The sequence below is a fragment of the Hippoglossus hippoglossus genome, chromosome 8, assembly GCF_009819705.1.
Source record: "Hippoglossus hippoglossus isolate fHipHip1 chromosome 8, fHipHip1.pri, whole genome shotgun sequence".
NCBI classification, from domain to species: Eukaryota; Metazoa; Chordata; class Actinopteri; order Pleuronectiformes; family Pleuronectidae; genus Hippoglossus; species Hippoglossus hippoglossus.
The window spans coordinates 7447467-7465250 of record NC_047158.1 but is presented as its reverse complement, the minus strand read 5'-3'; the positions used below and the strand labels follow the sequence as shown (position 1 = coordinate 7465250).

Sequence of the window (17784 nt, the reverse complement as noted above, 5' to 3'; positions counted from 1 at the left end):
TTAATAAAAAGTATAAAGATACGAGACAATTGTGCGATTGTCTTGTACAGAGGGGGTAGAAATATTATTAAATATGATCACATGTGGATTTGACTTCAGTCTCAAACTTCAATCTGTCAATGACTATTTTACACAATAATGTTATTTTTGCAGAAATAATGTTCCTTTCCTGTATGGGACTGTGCATTGGTCACTTTAGTTCATTGTTATTAAAATTAGTTTTTAATTTTGCAGGATTTACTTGAAACTGAATCTTCACTAAATGTAAACATGTAAAATGATTTGCATATCTCTGTCTGGGTCTAATTCAATGCTTGTGAATGACGAATCATCAGTCGGTGTTAATTAGTGTAATGAGAAACGTGCACCGTCACACGCACGCAGCTCGTCCCCGCACACTCCATCCATCCATCCGCCCACCGAGGAGGAGGAGGAGGAGGAAACAGGACGCAGCTGCTGCACAGTGCGCAGTTCACGGTCAAACTCTTCACACACACACACACACACACACACTGTTGTTTCTATCTGTCTCTCTCCTCCGGCTCCCCCCCCCCCCCCCCCCCCACGCTCTCACAGCCGCCTGTTGCGCTCCTCGTCTGCGGTGATCGTCCCGCACAGCGTCGGTGGGTGTTCTTCGGGAGCATGGCTGCCATCAAGGCTCTGGAGCAGTGGTGCAGGCTGCAGTGCGACGGCTACAGAGATGTGGCCGTCACCAACATGACCACTTCATTCAGGAGCGGGCTGGCGTTCTGTGCCCTCATACACAAATACAGACCGGACCTGATGTGAGTATTCAGCTCAGGATGAAGGAGACACAACTGTTAGTATCTCTGAGTCTTGTAGTAGTTTCCTCCGAGAGTCTGTGATTGTCAGTGATCAGTTTTATTCTTATCACGTTTTAACCCCTTAAATGTCTGCTGCTATGTTATTATCTGAGCCCGTAATGTAAAAGTGTGTTTGTTGTTGCATCGAAAACACATTTTAGTTACATTCCTCCCTGTCCTGATGCTTTAAGCTTCATGAGGTGTTGTCCAACATGTCTGACATCTGCGTCCATTGTGTTCCTGTGTGTCCAGAAACTATGACTCACTCAGAAAGGAGGACGTGTTCGAGAACAACAGACTGGTAAGTTGTTGGCGCTCTTGTCGTATTGACTTCACGCTCTCCTGGATAAAGGAAAAACATTCCCACCCCAGACACATCAGACAAAAATCTTCTCGTGGCCTTTATGCTGCTGGTTGTTTTAATATTTTAACGTTGCAGCACTCAAACTTTAAATATCTGAATCTCTACCTTCCCTCCGTGCACTTGACCTCATTTATTTTCTTAACCCTTCCACGACCCGAGCAGCGCGGCCGGGACCTCTCCATTATTTAGTCTTCTTCCACTTCACCAGCTTCCTGTGAGGATGACAGGCCCCACGCAGGGGCCACAGTGCGCTCTCTGCACGACTTCCTGGTTCTTCTTGGATGAACCGATGACAACAAACCTGAGCTCGGGGGGGTGGGTGGGGGAGAGGCTCTCGAGGTCTATTCATTTTGAATGAGGCTATCTTGTCAACCTGCCACTCGATCCACGTGATGAGGACGCTGTTCAACGTCTTGGGGGGTGAAGCAGGAAGAACCTAAAACCACGATTTGCGGTTTAAGTGTGTTTAAGTCTCTCATCAACTGAAGATGCTCGCTGCACTGGAATATGAGAATGAGACCGGTGTGGTAATTCACACCCTTCTATATTTCATGAATAGTCTCATGTTACTTACAGGTGGTTGTTTTTCAGGAGCTGTTCAATAAGAGGTCGTTCTCTCTTCTGTATTTTGCTTCTCTTCTTTTTTACGTCAACACTTTCCAGTGGGGCTTTGCTTTAAATTGAATGAGCGTGTCACAGGCTGATCCTTAACAATGCCCTGGTATCCTGCCCCTTCCATCCCCATTCTTATACCGACCAGCTCACAGGAAGTTTGCTATTCATTATACAGCTCCCTTTTTAGACCTCCCTGGGGCCGGGCCACAGAAAGGTCTATTTAAAGTCCACCGGTTGACATTTTTACACATGCTTTAACGGCAGGAGTCTGTGTGCCCATGTTTTTGTGTGGTAGTTAAAAAAAAAGGCTTTTGGTTGTGTTTACTTGGCCCAACGCACACTAGCATTAAACGTCGTCTTGGCAGGAGTCGATGGCTGTTGGTTTAATTTTTGTATTTTCTTTTTTTTTCCTCTCAAGGCTTTTCAGGTCGCAGAGGAGAAGTTGGGGATCCCGGCTTTGTTAGATGCAGAAGACATGGTGGCGTTAAGGGTCCCGGACAGGCTGAGCATTCTCACCTACGTCTCCCAGTACTACAACTACTTCAAGGGACGGGCCGCAAGTGAGAGCATGACCAGTAACTGTGGAGCAGTCGTGCACCATCCCATTTAAGGCCCTTTCAGATAGGACACGGCATGCGTTGCACAAGGACAGTTCATTTTTTTTCCCGCTGCACTGAGCAAAGCGTAAAGTTCAATGTTAAACTTTGGCCACTGCGCCAATAGAAACAAAGCTTGCAGCCAGACACCGAATGAACAATGCAGGACAAGCTCACATTGTGTCCGAGCTCCCTGAGATATTCTTTTCCTGAGAAAACAAAAACAGACCCACTAATAGTACATGTAGTAACGTAGTTCCTGCTAAAAATGTCAAAAAGTCTGCTTATTGTTCTGAGCCCAGTGGCAAGTGCAGCACGAACAACATTCTATGTGAAAGGGCCTAAAGATTTTCTTTTATTCAGACCTTTTTTGGGGAGTTGTCTATTTGTCCCAGTCTTGTGAACGTAATATCTCCAAAAACACCTTGAATGAATTCCTTCAAATTTGGCAAACGTGTCCACGTGGACTCCAGGATGAACTAATACGATTTTGGTGGTCAAAGGTGAAATGTCACCATAACCCCTCAAAACACATTTTTGGCCTCTTGAACACAATAACTCAGCACCACCTTGAGGGACTTTGCCACAAACAAACACTGGGATGTAAAAAGTAACTGATTTAACTTTGTTAGTTAAAGGTAAGAGGTCAATATATATAGATACTTTCCCCTCCGTTTTACGAAATACATCTGTCCAGACGACAACAGAAAATTGTCTCCAAACGCTGAAAACAATTGTACAGGGCCAGTAGGTGGCGATAAAGTCTACATTAATACGACAAATGCCGGAGAAAAACATCGTGAGCATGCTCGGTGAGCTAATTGAGTGAGCTTGTTGTTTCTGGTGCACGCTCGTTACGCAGAGCAACAGTGGGCATGCACAAAGTGAGCTGTGACGTCATCATTCCACAAGTGCACAGTTTTTGAAAATCTGCTCTTTGGAAGGCGTTTGGAAAAAGTCTCCGGTCAAAGGACTTAAAACGTGTGTGTTTGTGTTTGTGTGTGGACGAGAGTCCCAAACACACTGAGGAAAAAGTTTCACAAAACATCTGCATTAGTGTGGATGGAGTTTTAAACTCTGTGATGAACTGATTTTAGTTCTTGGGGGTTAAAGGTCACTTTGACACCACAAATCCCATTTTTGGCAATAAATTAAAAGAACAACTTTGTTAAATTGACAAATGTCTAATTGGATAAAATGATGAAATTTGGAGTCAAACATCAACCTCACTTTTGACCTCATCATTTCTGCAAAAACATTTTCCTGGTCATTATTTAACGTCAGAATTCAGAAACAGATTGTGACCATATTTCCTGCAAATGGACTGGTTTGGTGGATTCACACATCTATAGGTCCATCCTTGCAGTTTTCATGTATTTTTAGGGCTGCAGGTGGACAGTACCTCTCCTGGTGTTTGACAGTAATGTGTTCTGCTCAGTGGGAGGTGTGAAGAGGCCAGCAGAGGGCTCCAAGGAGGAGCCATCAGAGAAGAAGAATCTCCCTGTGGTCGCCAAAACCTTTGTGTCTAAAACCACGGCAGAGAATCGTTCTCCGTCCACTCGCACGGCTCAGACGTCACCCAAACTGCCCAGAGCTGCTGCTCAGGTCAGGAATCAGCATCATGCATTTACAGTCTTATAATGTTCATTTTAAAATCCACATATTAAAGGATTAGGTGGATTTTTATCGTATTTCAGTGGGTTAGGTTTTGGATTCTCATTTTCTTTCACAGAAGGTGGTTTTGGCAGAAAACGCCAACAAATCCGGGACTCTCAACAGCAAATGTGTCGCGTGCAAGAACCACGTTCATCTGGTGCAGAGGCACTTTGTGGAAGGCAAGCTCTTTCACAGAAGCTGTTTCAAGTAAGAACTGGATCCATATTTATTGACACTTTCCTGTCATGTGTTGTGTTTTTACTGCTTTGGTAATTTGATATTCATACATTTCCACCAGATGCAGCGAGTGCTCCGGCACGCTCCACGCAGGAGGCTACAAACTCGGGAAGACTCCAGACACTTTCATCTGCAGCACCAACCACAAAAGTTGCAAACCCCCCTCCTCTGAGGTCGCGAGCAAAAACGTTCTCGCCACTTCAGCTGTGCGATCAAATGGTGCCAGCCAGACCCAGAATGCACTGCGGCCATCGTCTGTGCTGTCAGCCCCGCTCAGTATCATCAAGAAGCAAGTCAGTGCGACTCCACCTCCCCATTCCTGGACGTCGTCGGCCCAGAGGACGCAGGTGGCCCGGCAGAGGTTTTTCGAGACTGCTTCGCCAGTCACGCAGGCCTCAGCTGACAACAGGAAGCCCACGGAGCCCTCAGGTGTTTTGGAGAGGCCAAAGGTCACGCTGAGCCCTACTGACGAGAAGAGCAGAGCCAGGAACACAACTGGATGGAAAGTAGCTGAAGAAAACTGCAACAATAACAACAAACGTGCGTTCACCGTCCGTTCGGCAGAGAGGCGGTGAGATTTGGACTTTCTGGATACATCTCGTCTTTCCCACTGTATGTTGTTTCTGTATAATGACTTTTCTCATCGAGGCTGATGGCGAGGGCTTTCTCTCGCTGCAGGTTTGGAGACGGGCCAAGTTCAGCTGACAGCCCCGGGTTGAGAAAGGAGAACTGCAGCCAAGGCCCAGCAGGAAACTGGGCAGGACAGCGCTCCACCAGCCAGGCGGACAATAAGGAATCGCCGCGTCTGAAGGCCGTCGACAAAGACGACACGAGGCCAACGACGGTACACGCAACCGCCAAAGGCAAGAGCTGCTAAATTCATTTCAGTCATTCTTGATCCATTATTTGACATCTAGCCAGCATCCACCCCCTCGCCCATTGTCTGTCTGTCTCAGAACGCATTCATAGAAAACAAAGCCCTTTTGTCACTGTTGCCCTATTTATACAGCCGGAGCATCTATCTGCGGCGCTGCTCGCTGACATTTTAATTTTCTGTCTCACACTTGTAATGAACTTTCGGAGTTGAACTGTCATTCTCCAGGGAATGGATGTGCTTTTAAGACAGAAATACAATTAACTGTTGCCACAGTATGAGCGCTGATAGAAGTCTCTCTATCACGGGAAAGTAGTTCTGCTGCTTGTTGATACGGACAAAACTCCAGTTTGTCTTGGAAATCAGGATTAACTCTCACATTTTACAGAGTTTGTACATTTATCCATTAATTTCACGCACAGATTAGAGAATCATCTGTGGGTTTAATGCACATATGCAGGTTGAGGTCAGTGACGTTTATGGTGAAAGAAATTAAACCAGCAATTGTTCTTCTGATCTGTTTACGTATCAGACATGGAGAAGATCCCAGGAAGTTTTTTTTGTCATATAGAAACTTTGAGTGCACACCCCATTCGTAAAACACTTTAAAATGAACGCACTGTTTACTTGATTTTTGAAGGTGATGATTTGTGAAGGATGCAGTTATGAGCTTTACCGTTATTCCTTTTTTCAGTGCTGAAAACAATTAGTCCAATAATCAGTTGGTTGATCAACAGAACAATTTTGATTATAAGTTGTTTATCGAGCCAGTTTGCTTCACTCTCAAATCTCATCCACTGCTCTCCTCTGTTTTTATATTAAAGTGCAGTGGCTGTTCTGAACCTGCCTGTTTGGAACGGGCTGGTTGCAGCTCTTCTTTATGAAGCTGTAAAAGTAACCCGCAGTAAAAGATCGGCTGCGTGACTCCACACCATCGCTGCTGCACACAGAGCTGTTTATTCAAAGTTTATTAATATAGAACATATCACGTCTTCAAATCGCAAAAACAAAATTCAGCACTTCTTTTTCTTGAGCCCTTAAAAATACACACATACCAAGTGTGAAGCTGATGAGACGAACAGTTCACAAGGTATAAGATTTGTCTTGTTATGACTCTGATAGATAACAATTAATCAACAAATTAAAATTACAGATTAATTGAGAAAACAAATTAAAATTAATTAAAATTAGATGCTTGTATATTTTTATTCTAACTGTATTTTCATTTCCTTTTTTTCTGTACAATTGTGTCTCTACAGATCCGGTTTGCCGAGAGGGACAATCAGAGTTCAACCCCGTGAGAACCAAGCTCGTTCTAAAGTAAGAACCCCTCAATCATCTAATAATCAATGATTACTCCAGAGCTCACTCGGCTGGGGAACAGGAGGGTCACACGGGTGGAGGAAAACATTTTGTCTTTCAAACGACAGTGACCACTGAGCGTGTTCGTTCTCCAGAATGCAGAAACCTCGAGCTTCATCCATCTCTGTTCTTGTTGACTGGCTCAGAGTGCAGCCGCTCGCTCTGTCCCACGTCCTAACAAACCCCGAGGAGTGCCAGGCCTGAACTTTCCCTTCTCCTAACACTCCACTCTCTCATTTCCAATCTCTGCTGATGATCCCTCCATTCTTCTCCCCACTTTTTATCATGCGAAGAGGTGAGGTCTTTTTTCCTTCTTTTTATTGCTGATTATCAGCTCTGTCAGCGTGTTACATGTCTGTCAGGTATGTAACGGTCCCAGAATTATTGGCTCAATTCATGTGACTCTCTCACAGAGATGCTGAAGCTGAGCAACATGAGCCTGGATTCATGTCCTCGCCTTCCTCTAACGTCATTCCAACGAGGCCTCCCACGTCCCCAGCGCCGGCGCCACCTCCGGTCTGCTTTGCTCTGTCTGACCCTGTGAACCTCGTGGACGTCTCTCCACAGAAATCCCAGCCCGACTCTGAAAACCTGGGTGAGTCACAGTTAATAATGGACACAAGTATTATTGCTAAAAGTTCATGAAGCAACAAAAATAAGACTCGGGGTGTAGCAACAGGTTATAGGTAAAGCTGGCAATTGCCTGGGGCCCCGAGTTGAGAGAGGGCCCCAGAGAAGAGCTGATTGCGTTAGTGAGAACCCCCTTGACCTCTAAAATCGTCTGTTTACTGGAGTCTGCAACGACACCATGGTCAGAACCCGCCAAACGAGGCCCCATGCCACCAACTTTATGTTAAGAGCTTAATAATATTAGAGGTTTGGTTGAAAACTAAATGTGTGAATGATAATGTACCTCGGATTGTGGATGGGTTTGCATTTACTACATTATGCACTTTGTTTATAATTGTTTAAAGATTTCGATGACGGGCCCCAAAGGTCCCAGGTTTTCGTTGGGGCCTTGTTCACACACACATGCTGCAAAGTCAGATTTTTGTAGATTTTCAGTCGGATTTATCTGAAAACATTAATAAAACATCGGCAGATTGAAAACATAAACCTTCCTGTCTTTTATTTCAGGTGTTAAACATTTCACAGGTGACTCACCTGTGAAATCCCCACCCGGACGTCCAGCTGTGGAATCTACAAGCTTTTCAACGACCACCACTCCAGGTTGGGTCCCATCTTTTTGAAAAATGTCATCCACAACTTACTGAAAACCACAAAATGTGACCCTCAGGGTGGCGCTAGAGGGAAGCGGCTCACCTAAGTTAATGGTACCTTCTAGAGACCATGCATGTCTGTAATATTGCAATCAGTTCAATAGGTGTTGAGTTATTTCCGTCTGCACCAGAGTTGCAAGGGCATTTATGAGGCAACATCCACACAGGCATGTTGCCATGTGTGAGTTTTTTTCCTTTCTCATCAGAAAACATTAGCGGATTGAAGTTGCTGCAGATGTAAAACACATCATCCTTCCTGTCCTCAATTTAGGTTTTAAACGCTCGCCTGTGAAATCCCCACCCAGACGTCCAGCGGTGGAATCTATTAGCATTTCAACGACCAGCTCAGCCAATCATGGACGTCCGTCTGGTTGGTTCCCAACTTCTTTGTTTTCTAGGCCTCAGCCATCTTGTTGATTTCATATGAGCCTTATTTTTTTAAACCAAAAATAGATCAGGTGATGTGGTATATATGCGACAATGCTTTTCTAAAAAGCTGCCATGAAAGGACTATCTAATCCTATTTTATCTACCTCCTAGGTGCTAAAAAGGGAAAGTATTTGTCACCCACCAACGCCTCCAGGACTGAAATGAGGTCACCCTCTGTAAGTTCCCTCCATTAAGTCTCTTAAGAGATTAATTAACAGCTCTACAAATATGCTTTCATTACATTCCCGGGTAAAAAAAAAAAAAAAAATGGACGACCTTCTTTACATTTAAGTAGCCAAAGTCTGGATTTTCAAATTAAAACGATCTTTACCTGACTGTGACTTCCTTTTGTTTTTCTATCAGGTGAAGTCTTGTCACGTCCCGGTGGAGCAGATCGAGAGGGAGCTGAGTGATATCGAGACAAACTTGGCTCAGTTGGAGAAGGAGGGTGTGGAGCTGGAAAAGGAGCTCCGCAGCTGTGAGGAAGGTACGCTTTTTGGTTTCTTTTTCTCCCCCCGTTATCACTCGAAATCCTCTTCCACGTCCTCCCTTTGCCTTGTTTAGACAAATAAAACCGAGTGTGGACAAATCAGAAACAAGCTTTTTCAATTTTGAAACCAGCCGCAGATGTCAGTGGAACATTTTGCTCTCCTGCAGCGGATAACCTCGCTGCAAACTTTCATTTTTTTATTGAATTTGTGCAAACTGTCGATTCCCGCTGCTGCCTCGGTATCTCTAGTGTGGAGTTGTGTCCTGGTTGCTTCACACACACACACACACACACACACACACACACACACACACACACACACACACACACACACACACACACACACACACACACACACACACACACACATATACATATACACACACACGCACACACATTTACTCACTGTCAGCTGGAGGTATGTGTGTGTGTGTGTGTTTGTGTGTGTGTGTGTGTGTGTGGAGGGGATTTACCTGCTATTTCTATTACTGTTTCTGCAGCCAAATGAGGTGAGAGGCACAGGCAGCCCACAGGGATGTTGCTTCTCTTTTTAAGGTAGTGGGAGTCGGGGGCCTGATTGCTTTCCTCAAGGTCAACACGACTTGGGTATGGTTATATATATATATTCTGGTCGATTGCATACAGTTTTTTTTTTGTTTTTTTTCCCTCTACCTGCCACCCAGGATGCTTGAGTGTTCAATCCCTTGGCCGGAATTTGACATCAATTGCACAACCACCTAGGAGATCATCTAACTCAACTGGAATTTTGTCGGCGTGAAAAACTAAACCCTGACAGAAGTTCAGTTCATGTTTGTTCTGGTGAAGGCAGACTGGTCCTCCAGTCACAGTCTTGACTGACTTGACAGTCTATTTGATTGATTGGTCAGTAATTGGGAATGGCCAATAATCATTTTTTAAAAATCAATTCATCCACCTACTCAGGTTTCTCCAGTCTGACCTGGTGAGGCAGAAAATGCAAGCTGTCGAAACTGCCACCCAGCGCTGCGTTGTACTGAATGTTGTGGGTCACTAAACCACAAATACATAACAAATCTATTATATTAATACAAATATTTAAACTGCATTTAACATTGTAAATTGGATCTGCAATAGAATGTTCAATATTTGACTTTCTGAGCCGGGTCCCTTTTTTTTTTTCTTTTTTTTTTTAAAGAGTGCAAACACTATAAAAAATAAATACATAGAGCTAATCCCTGCAGGAGTTTTGCTCGTTATTATTTAATAAACGATTAAGACAAATCTGCACTTCACTGTAATCCCTCAGTGTTGGTCTACATTTTCAATATGCATCTACTGCAAATAACAGTTATTTCATTATCTGCAACATCAACTTCAACATATAATATCAGAATGTAGTGAGAAATGTTTGTTACAAGTGACATTTAAAAAGCTTGTTTTGTCTTAATGCCTGAAAAACAACAAATCATTTTACAAACTGGACACAAAGAATATTTGGTGTTTTGGAAAGTGGAAAGTGGAAAGTGACATTTTCATATGAAACTAACTGTATTGATAATTGATCAACCAAAATATTCACACCCTGCAAAATAAAGGAGTGTCATGTTCTATTTGAGGTGTTTACAACAGCAGGGACAGTGTCTTACTAACTGAGGACAATTCAAGGTGTCGAAAGATGCTGTTCCATCACATGACAGTAATATTGACACTGAATGTAAAGAGTGAGATAAGCTGCAGCCTCTGAGGACGTCGTCTTCAGGTTTAGCTTCAGTCTCTAAAGAGGCTGTGCTGACATGGTCCCAGGAGGTTAGTCGCCTGTCACCAGCCACATTAAACCAAAACCTCATTTGTAACTGCACTTAATTTTATTATTGTGCAACAAACACAGTCTAATGAAAACAAAGACTCGATCTGACAATGATAAAATGAACCCTGATTCTTTTTTTAATTTGTTATATTGGGGGAAAACGGTATAATATAAATGAAGACAGAATTATTCTGACACTTCAGTTGTTATTTGACATTAGTGCACAGAACCGTATTTAAACAATGTTTTCTAAACACTTTCATTGAGTTTAATTTATCCCTGCAGAATTGAATTTGCTCAAATGTAACTGTACAAGCTGAGAACACAGCAGTGGACTAAATTATATAACTTATAATTATATAGGCATTATTGGCATTATAAATCATTATTGAACATTATCAATGATCACAATTTGTTTAAAAATTAATGTATTGTTTGTTTTTTTTGTTTTCAGAGGGAGAGGGAGACATATTGATGGACCCACTGATGGTTGACTGGTTCAACCTGATTCGAAAGAAGCAGATGTACATTAGAAAAGAGTCGGAGATTGTATACACGTGAGTGAAAATAACTTCTTATTTTGAAATTCCAGTGTGAGGGAGAATTTAAACTTCTTCACTGTCAAACGAAATGAATCGGTTCAAGATTGCAAACATTTTTGGAATCGCTGTAATTTTCATGATAAATTAGTTTTGCGTCTCTTTGCATGTAATCTATGATCTATTTGTCCAGAGCCAGGACGCAGGAGCTGGAGCAGCAGCAGCCAGGTGTGGAGGGGGAACTTCGCCGGCTGCTGGAGACGCCAGGTGAGACAACGCAGTTTTTAACTGCAACTCTTTAACTTCCCCTTTTTTCCCCACTGGACACTGAAATCAACTCCCATGTCACAGATCATTTAAAGTCCAGAGAGGAGCGACAGCGGGAGACCACGTTGATGCAGATGCTGATGGAGATCGTGAACGGCCGAAATGCGATAGTGGAGGGTCTGGACGAAGACAGGCTGAGGTGACGTGATGCGTCTTGTAATTGATTGATAAGAGAATCATCACTAATGCGGAGCAATGCTGTTTATATACTACAATCTAAATCTGACAGTTTTTTTTATTTTGGATGAATTTCAGGGAAGTGGAGGAGGATCAGCAGTTGAATGAAATGATGAAAAATCTTGGTAAGTATCTTTTTTATTTTAAACAAGTTTTTCCAGTCAGATTATATAATTCTAATTATCTTTGTTGGTGAATAGGAGTAAAGAAAACAAAAAATAAGAGGAAGTCCTCCATCTCAAAACTGTTCAGACGAAGAAGTAAAAGACGAGTGCAATGATCCTCATGGGTTTTATTGTTTTTATTTTTTACTCAGTTATTTTTAAATTGTATTTATATTCTTTATAAACATTTTAAGTCGTTTTGATATCTACAGTAAGTACATGGAGTGCTAATGTGAAGGCAAAGAAAGAAATTGGGAATGTTTTTATTTTGACTGCAGTTTCAGGTTGGTTTTCGTGTTTCGCTAAAATGTTATTTAGGTTCAAGACTCACTTTCAGGTCTTAGTTTGTTGGTTTTTAAGTGCGGTGGGAATTTCTGTATTGTTCACGATTTAATCTTAATTCTTTTTCACATGGGGTGTCATGTTTTTCACGATTGTTTTCACGGTTAAAAAGGGGAAAGAAAAGAGGTGTTTAATTACATGGCAAATCCTGCTGTTTCCTTTATATTGATAAACAGAGCTGGAGCACTCACACTCAATGTATGGATCTGCCTACTATGTAAAAAATACTGTATATTTATTGCAATGTTGGAATGAGGTGTGTAAATTTATGAGTCCAGCATTTCAAATTTCAAATGCACTTGGTCAAAACAAGTGGATGCTGGGAGTCGAAATTAACTCTTGTGACGTGTGAATTACAAAGGGAGCACTGGCTGTTCCACGTGCAAATATGAATGAGGGGGAATAAATGTGTAATCCTTTCAACAGTCTTGATCCAAAATGAAATTAGTTCAGTATTTATTTAATAATGGATTTTAACAAATTTCCTGTAAGGATATTAGCAGGAGGAGGGGGAGGAAGAAAAAAGAGGAACGCCTCGACAATTAAGTTTGAATGGCTGTGGAGTGTAAAAATGAAGAGCCACACATGTTGAGCTGCCTGGCTGCAGCCCGGCTCGTTCCTTACCGTACTGTAGGTGGCAGCCTGGGTATGCAGTATCGCACCGGCGACAACTTGGAAATCCAATTTGCCACAGTACAGACAGTTAATTTCTTTTGCTAATTTTATAAATGCTGCGAAAAAAAAGTGCTCGGCTGTGCTGATGCAATAATGTTATGTGAAAGAGGATTAGGTAGAGCAGTAGCTTATGGCCGGGGAAGGCTTATAAACTATAGGTTGTATTGAGCTCTTTATCTTCAAACCTGGTTTAATTAAACATTACTCTCTACTAATATCTGCATCAGAATTGCTCGGCACCTGAGCTATTAAAAAACGTTCGAGCGACACAACGTGAGGAAACGACATTCGCAGTGTTTGCAGGGAATGTGCTGTAATGTTGCATATTTTAGAAGTGTGATTGAATGTACTTGTGCTACCGTATATTTTCAAACTTGAAATCTGTTTGTCCAATAAATCCTTTTTTGAAGATTAGCGTGTGTAAGAGGGTTGAATTATTTACTCAATAACACCTTTTTACTACACATCCCAGAACTTCACTTCCCATGTCCCGAGCTTCACTGTTGATTCAACAGCCGCCCGAGGACGAGACGTCGCCTTCGCTGAGAAACCAACAATGCTGCGGCTGCTTTGCGTCAAAGCCGCGCGGCCGATCGCAGAGCTGCATCAGTGCACGCTTTTTTAATAAGGCCCCCTTAAAGACGGCATCAAGATAATTCACCGGCGTCAATAAATCGCAGCCACTTACAAACTGCACATCCCTCATTTTGAGATGCATGAAATTGTGATCATGAACTTGGAACACAATCTTTCAGGCTGAGCAGAGTTGGGGATGATATTGGTACAAAATGCCACGCGTGATGTGGGTGACAGTCGAGACTGAATGTGTGATATTAGAGTTAATTAAAGCTTTGCGCCCCATCTCCTGCAAATGCTTGCACTTCTGCAATTAAGAATCAAAGGCGAGGGCTTAGTGTCAGGGGGGTGTCTAATACATGGTTTTAACAGGAATGGGACCTGATTTGCCAAGCTCCTAGCGACAAGCATTAACAACAGCCTCAAATTAGAGGGACATTAATATTCATAAGTAAAACAATTCATCCTGTGAATGTGTGATGAAATGGAATCCTCTGAGGTGAGCTCTTGTGTCCAGGCTGCCATCGTTCATTAAAATATGCCATTACCCATGAAGTGCTTAATCTTTATGAAAGGGTGGTAAAAAATCTGTCTGAACAACTCTGACAGAAAGGTGGAATTTGTAATATTGTTCGGCACCTTGCATTATGTTAATCCTGTACATTCTATTTTTTTTTTTTTTTTTTTAATGTGGCGATGTCGAACACTTTGTCTGGTTTCTATACGTCTCATTAGCACAACTAGTTAATGCTCTGTGAATGGAAAAAAAGGACAATGTGTAATCTTTTGCTTCTGCACATTGACATCAGTGTGTTGTTTTTCTATTAATAAGACGTAAGTGCTTTGTGATGCTTTAGGTTGTACGCTGCCACTTGCAATACAATCTGAATTCTCTCTGTGTGTGTGAGTGTGTGTGTGTGTGTGTGTGTGTGTGTGTGTGTCGTCTTATTCCAGTCCCTGCCAGAGTCTGTGCCACTAGCCTGTAATTATGATCCTCGAGGTAATTTTATCAGGCTCATTAGCTCTGATGAGTAAACGAGAAGCGTGCCTCTAATTTATTGGCCATCCAGGCTGGAGACTTAATTCTCATCAGAGAGATCATAATATTTGTATAGAGAGACAGATATACAGCACATATACTCAGTTACAAGGCTCTTGGATCAACAGTGAGGCCGAGACTTATGTGACTTAAAACCAGTAATTACACTCGTAACATGGAGTCTGTTTGGATAATTGGCCATGTGCTAAAATTATTTTCCGTGGATGTCGTTCTGTTGAGCTGGGGCGACTAAAACACTTTCTCTTTTTTTTTCCTGATTCAGGCATGATTTCAAACGGAAGCCCCTCGTTTGTATTCTACCGAGTCTCGTGACTTTATCTTCCTGCACCAAAAAAATTAGATTCTCACACCTCTGCAAACAAAATCGCATTGTTTTCGTTTCCCCTGTTCAGTGGCGATGATCCGTTTTCTGTGTCACAGAGTGTGTTAAGGGAGCGGGGTAAATATGCTCACAATTTCCAGTGTGTAGAAATTTGCATTGAGGGGAAATTATGCATGCTGGCTAGTGGAAATGAAATGTATAAAGTGCATGACTGGTAGACTTGACAAGTGCAGCTTTCATCCATCTCAAATGAATAATTTTCACTTCCCTTAAACATCCTTAATCCAACCATGTTATCAGCGGGCGTGCAGGATTCTGCCAGACTTTCTCCTCAACGGCACAGCAACTTTCAACTTGCCTGCGAATCGGCACTGCAGTTGCTTACCACATGGTCTTATAGGGACTCACTCTTATCCTTCCCCTGCTGGTTTTGTGGATCAGTAAAATTCCTTCAAAAACACAATATATACATAACGCAAGTCTTAATAGATAGCAGAATGTCTCACTCTACCCTCCTCTGTGCTGCCTCAGAGGTCGACTTAATGCACTGTATTTTACCTCTGATTCACATTGGCAGAGCTTTCAGAGGATGGCGCTGAGAAAAAATAAAAAAATAAATAAAAAAACGGAAAACCTATTTGCTCGGTGGCCCTTTTGTCCTCTATTTTAAATTTCAGTGACGGACCCCTCCATGCCAGTGGTTCGGGAAATTCATATGGTCGTGGAGGGATACAGGAGGATAAATTGCTCATTTACAGCCCAACTTTGTGCAGTTTGACTTATTTTTGGACACATTTTCTCGTCTTCTTGTCTAAAAAAAAAACAAGCAGCGGGACACCCCTGCACCCTTCCCTGCGTCGCATTTAATTTATAGACTGCGGCTTGCTTTCTTAACACCACTGACGATAAACAATTAAATGTGTAATTGGTGTTTATGCTGCTAATCCGTGTGATAGCCTCTAATATGGAGGGTTACCTGGCTATTTTCAATATCCACTTTCACAGAAGCCTCCGCCTGCGATAAGAATATTAACCTCATCAGTTTCAGGTAACTTTCAACGCTTTAACATCTTGTCTTAAAGACCTGCGTGTTAGCGGGAGTCTCAGCCTTGGCATTTAGTGACATTTTAAGCCTTTTAACAGAATCCAGACAGGGATTTGCAGTTTCCACCAAAGGAAAATAATTTATATCCTCCTTTCTGAGAAACTGTGGGTAGAGGGATTAAATGCACCAGAGAGATTTGTATGTGGTGCAAGTAAAACAATATTGTGACTCAGTTAATACATTTCCTACCGTCTACTTTCATGCTTCGAGGAAGTCGGGAGCTGTTACACATCGAGCTGGAGTCGGCTTTGATGCTTTTCTTGTTTAATTTTCTCATTTTCAAGGTTTTAAGTGTTTAGGTCACGGCGATGACGGGCGCTGTGTACCTGAACTCCTCTTATAGCATATAAAAGTGTATATAAAGTGTCTGAGGCAATGGAGAGTCTGACCCATGCCAATTATTCTCCTTGCTAATCAAACTCCCTTTAAAACCTTTGGAATAAGCAAATGTTTTCACCCCACTTAGAATTATATTAAAACACAATGATGTCCTTTGCACGCACACACACACACACACAGAACACATTTCTGAGTGGCAGTTCGGAACACAAAGGGTCCTTTCTGCATGTTGGATGGGCTGTGGACTGTGTATCCGCCCGCGTGTGTGATGGCTGCTGTGTAGTGGAGACATGCAGGGCTCTGTTCTCTCTGTGGGCAGGCGGCTTTGATGCGCTGCCGTCTCTTATCTCACGCCTGGCAAGGTTAATGAAGTGGTGGCACTTTTGGAGGAAGTAGAAATGGGATGAGTAGCAAAGACCAGAGGAAGCTTGGAGATGAAACGTCCCGCTCTTAGCGGCTGTAAGTGGCAATTTTGGTGAATTACATAGACAATAAGAAAGAGGGTTGTCATCCTCTTAAACACAACAGTCGGCTGAATCACCACTGCTCGATTGCATCTCTTTCAGCCTGGTTCATATGAAATTACATTAGCATTTAGGCACCACTTGTAAGTTGATCTGTCAGACCTTATAAGGCCACGTTCTATGCAACACTCAAGCATCCGCATTGTTACGAGTCGTATTCTGTCGCACAAAAAGAACATTACAGCACCTTTAAAACCCAGAAATCGACTTGTGAAATGCTAAGCAGGCTAAGTTGTGTTGCGTCTTTTGAGCATCAGATCGTTCCTCATTTGAATCGGGTGGGGGGGGGCTCATATGTTTTTCAGCAGGGTGTCGCCCGCTCTCGTCATTTTGAAGGACTTTCGAAAAACCCGCTGTGCCTTTGTCGGCGGCAACAAGTCTCACTCGAGTGAAAGAGTTGGCTTATTTTATTTGTGACGAGTGTCTCGGGAAGTCGCCTCGTGGTTATGGCTTAAACAAAGGCCAGAAACGGCGCCCTAATATAAATATTATAACAGGTGATGTACTGCTAATGCTCTGTATTCCTTAGCTTTGTGCTTTTAATATTCCAATTCCCCTTGCATGTATAAGAGCTAATAGGTAAACAGTCCTGAATGGAAGAAATGAAGCAGGTCTACATGCCAATGAATTAGCATATAGATGAGTTCATCTCATACAAATAGTGCTCTTTTGCCCAGACCTCCCCGTGCTGAGCAAAGATCATGTATGTAAAGTATGCATGCAGAAAATGTAAATTAATCCATTTCAATCATCATTCAATCTAATAAGATGTGTTTTTTTCTCTCCCCTCACTTCTCTTGTTTGTCGCTCGTAGCTCAAATGTCCAGAAATATTGAGAGGGCGGTCAAACTGTTTCCCCCGGAGCGGCTTAATTGTTTAACATAAATAATAATAATAACAATAATAATAATAAACTGTAAGGAGAAAAACACAGAGGGATTGCAGATGATGTCAATTACAAGTGAGCAGCAGCGCATGTGGATGAGAAATAAAAGCACCTCCGTGCTGCCGAAGTCAATGCTGTTGTTCTCTGAAGCACAGATCCCATAAAAGAAGAGCCATTGACCGTGTGTGTTTGTATTTGATCCTCATTATTGTAATTCCATAAACAAACACCGCCT

At 42.5% G+C, this 17784-nt stretch overlaps 1 protein-coding gene across 3 annotated transcripts; it reads left to right on the top strand.

Moving 5' to 3' along the window:
- Window positions 1–419: 419 nt before the first annotated feature.
- Window positions 420–13151, top strand: micall2a (mical-like 2a). 3 transcript variants are annotated; one of them, XM_034593278.1, is made up of 19 exons: window positions 420–463; window positions 577–785; window positions 1077–1125; window positions 2222–2363; window positions 3838–4004; window positions 4132–4262; window positions 4354–4863; window positions 4971–5155; window positions 6426–6486; window positions 6942–7120; window positions 7663–7758; window positions 8080–8178; window positions 8349–8413; window positions 8601–8724; window positions 10968–11070; window positions 11246–11319; window positions 11404–11518; window positions 11635–11681; window positions 11757–13151. In XM_034593278.1, the coding sequence occupies exons 2-19, from the start codon at window positions 643–645 to the stop codon at window positions 11834–11836; spliced, it is 2370 nt and encodes a 789-aa protein (XP_034449169.1). In that variant the 5' UTR covers window positions 420–463; window positions 577–642; the 3' UTR covers window positions 11837–13151. The 3 variants fall into 3 exon arrangements, with proteins under 3 accessions (XP_034449169.1, XP_034449170.1, XP_034449168.1); XM_034593279.1 differs by having other exon boundaries at window positions 6942–7123; window positions 7666–7758; window positions 11760–13151; XM_034593277.1 differs by having other exon boundaries at window positions 6942–7123; window positions 7666–7758.
- The last annotated feature ends 4633 nt before the right edge of the window (window positions 13152–17784 follow it).

What these genes read in the sequence shown, in the direction of transcription:
- micall2a (XM_034593278.1), top strand. Translation starts at nt 643, where the DNA reads ATGGCTGCCATCAAGGCTCTGGAGCAGTGGTGCAGGCTGCAGTGCGAC. An exon ending in AAATACAGACCGGACCTGAT is followed by an intron (nt 786 to 1,076) that starts GTGAGTATTCAG and finishes CTGTGTGTCCAG; the next exon opens with AAACTATGACTCACTCAGAA. An exon ending in CAATCATGGACGTCCGTCTG is followed by an intron (nt 8,179 to 8,348) that starts GTTGGTTCCCAA and finishes TCTACCTCCTAG; the next exon opens with GTGCTAAAAAGGGAAAGTAT.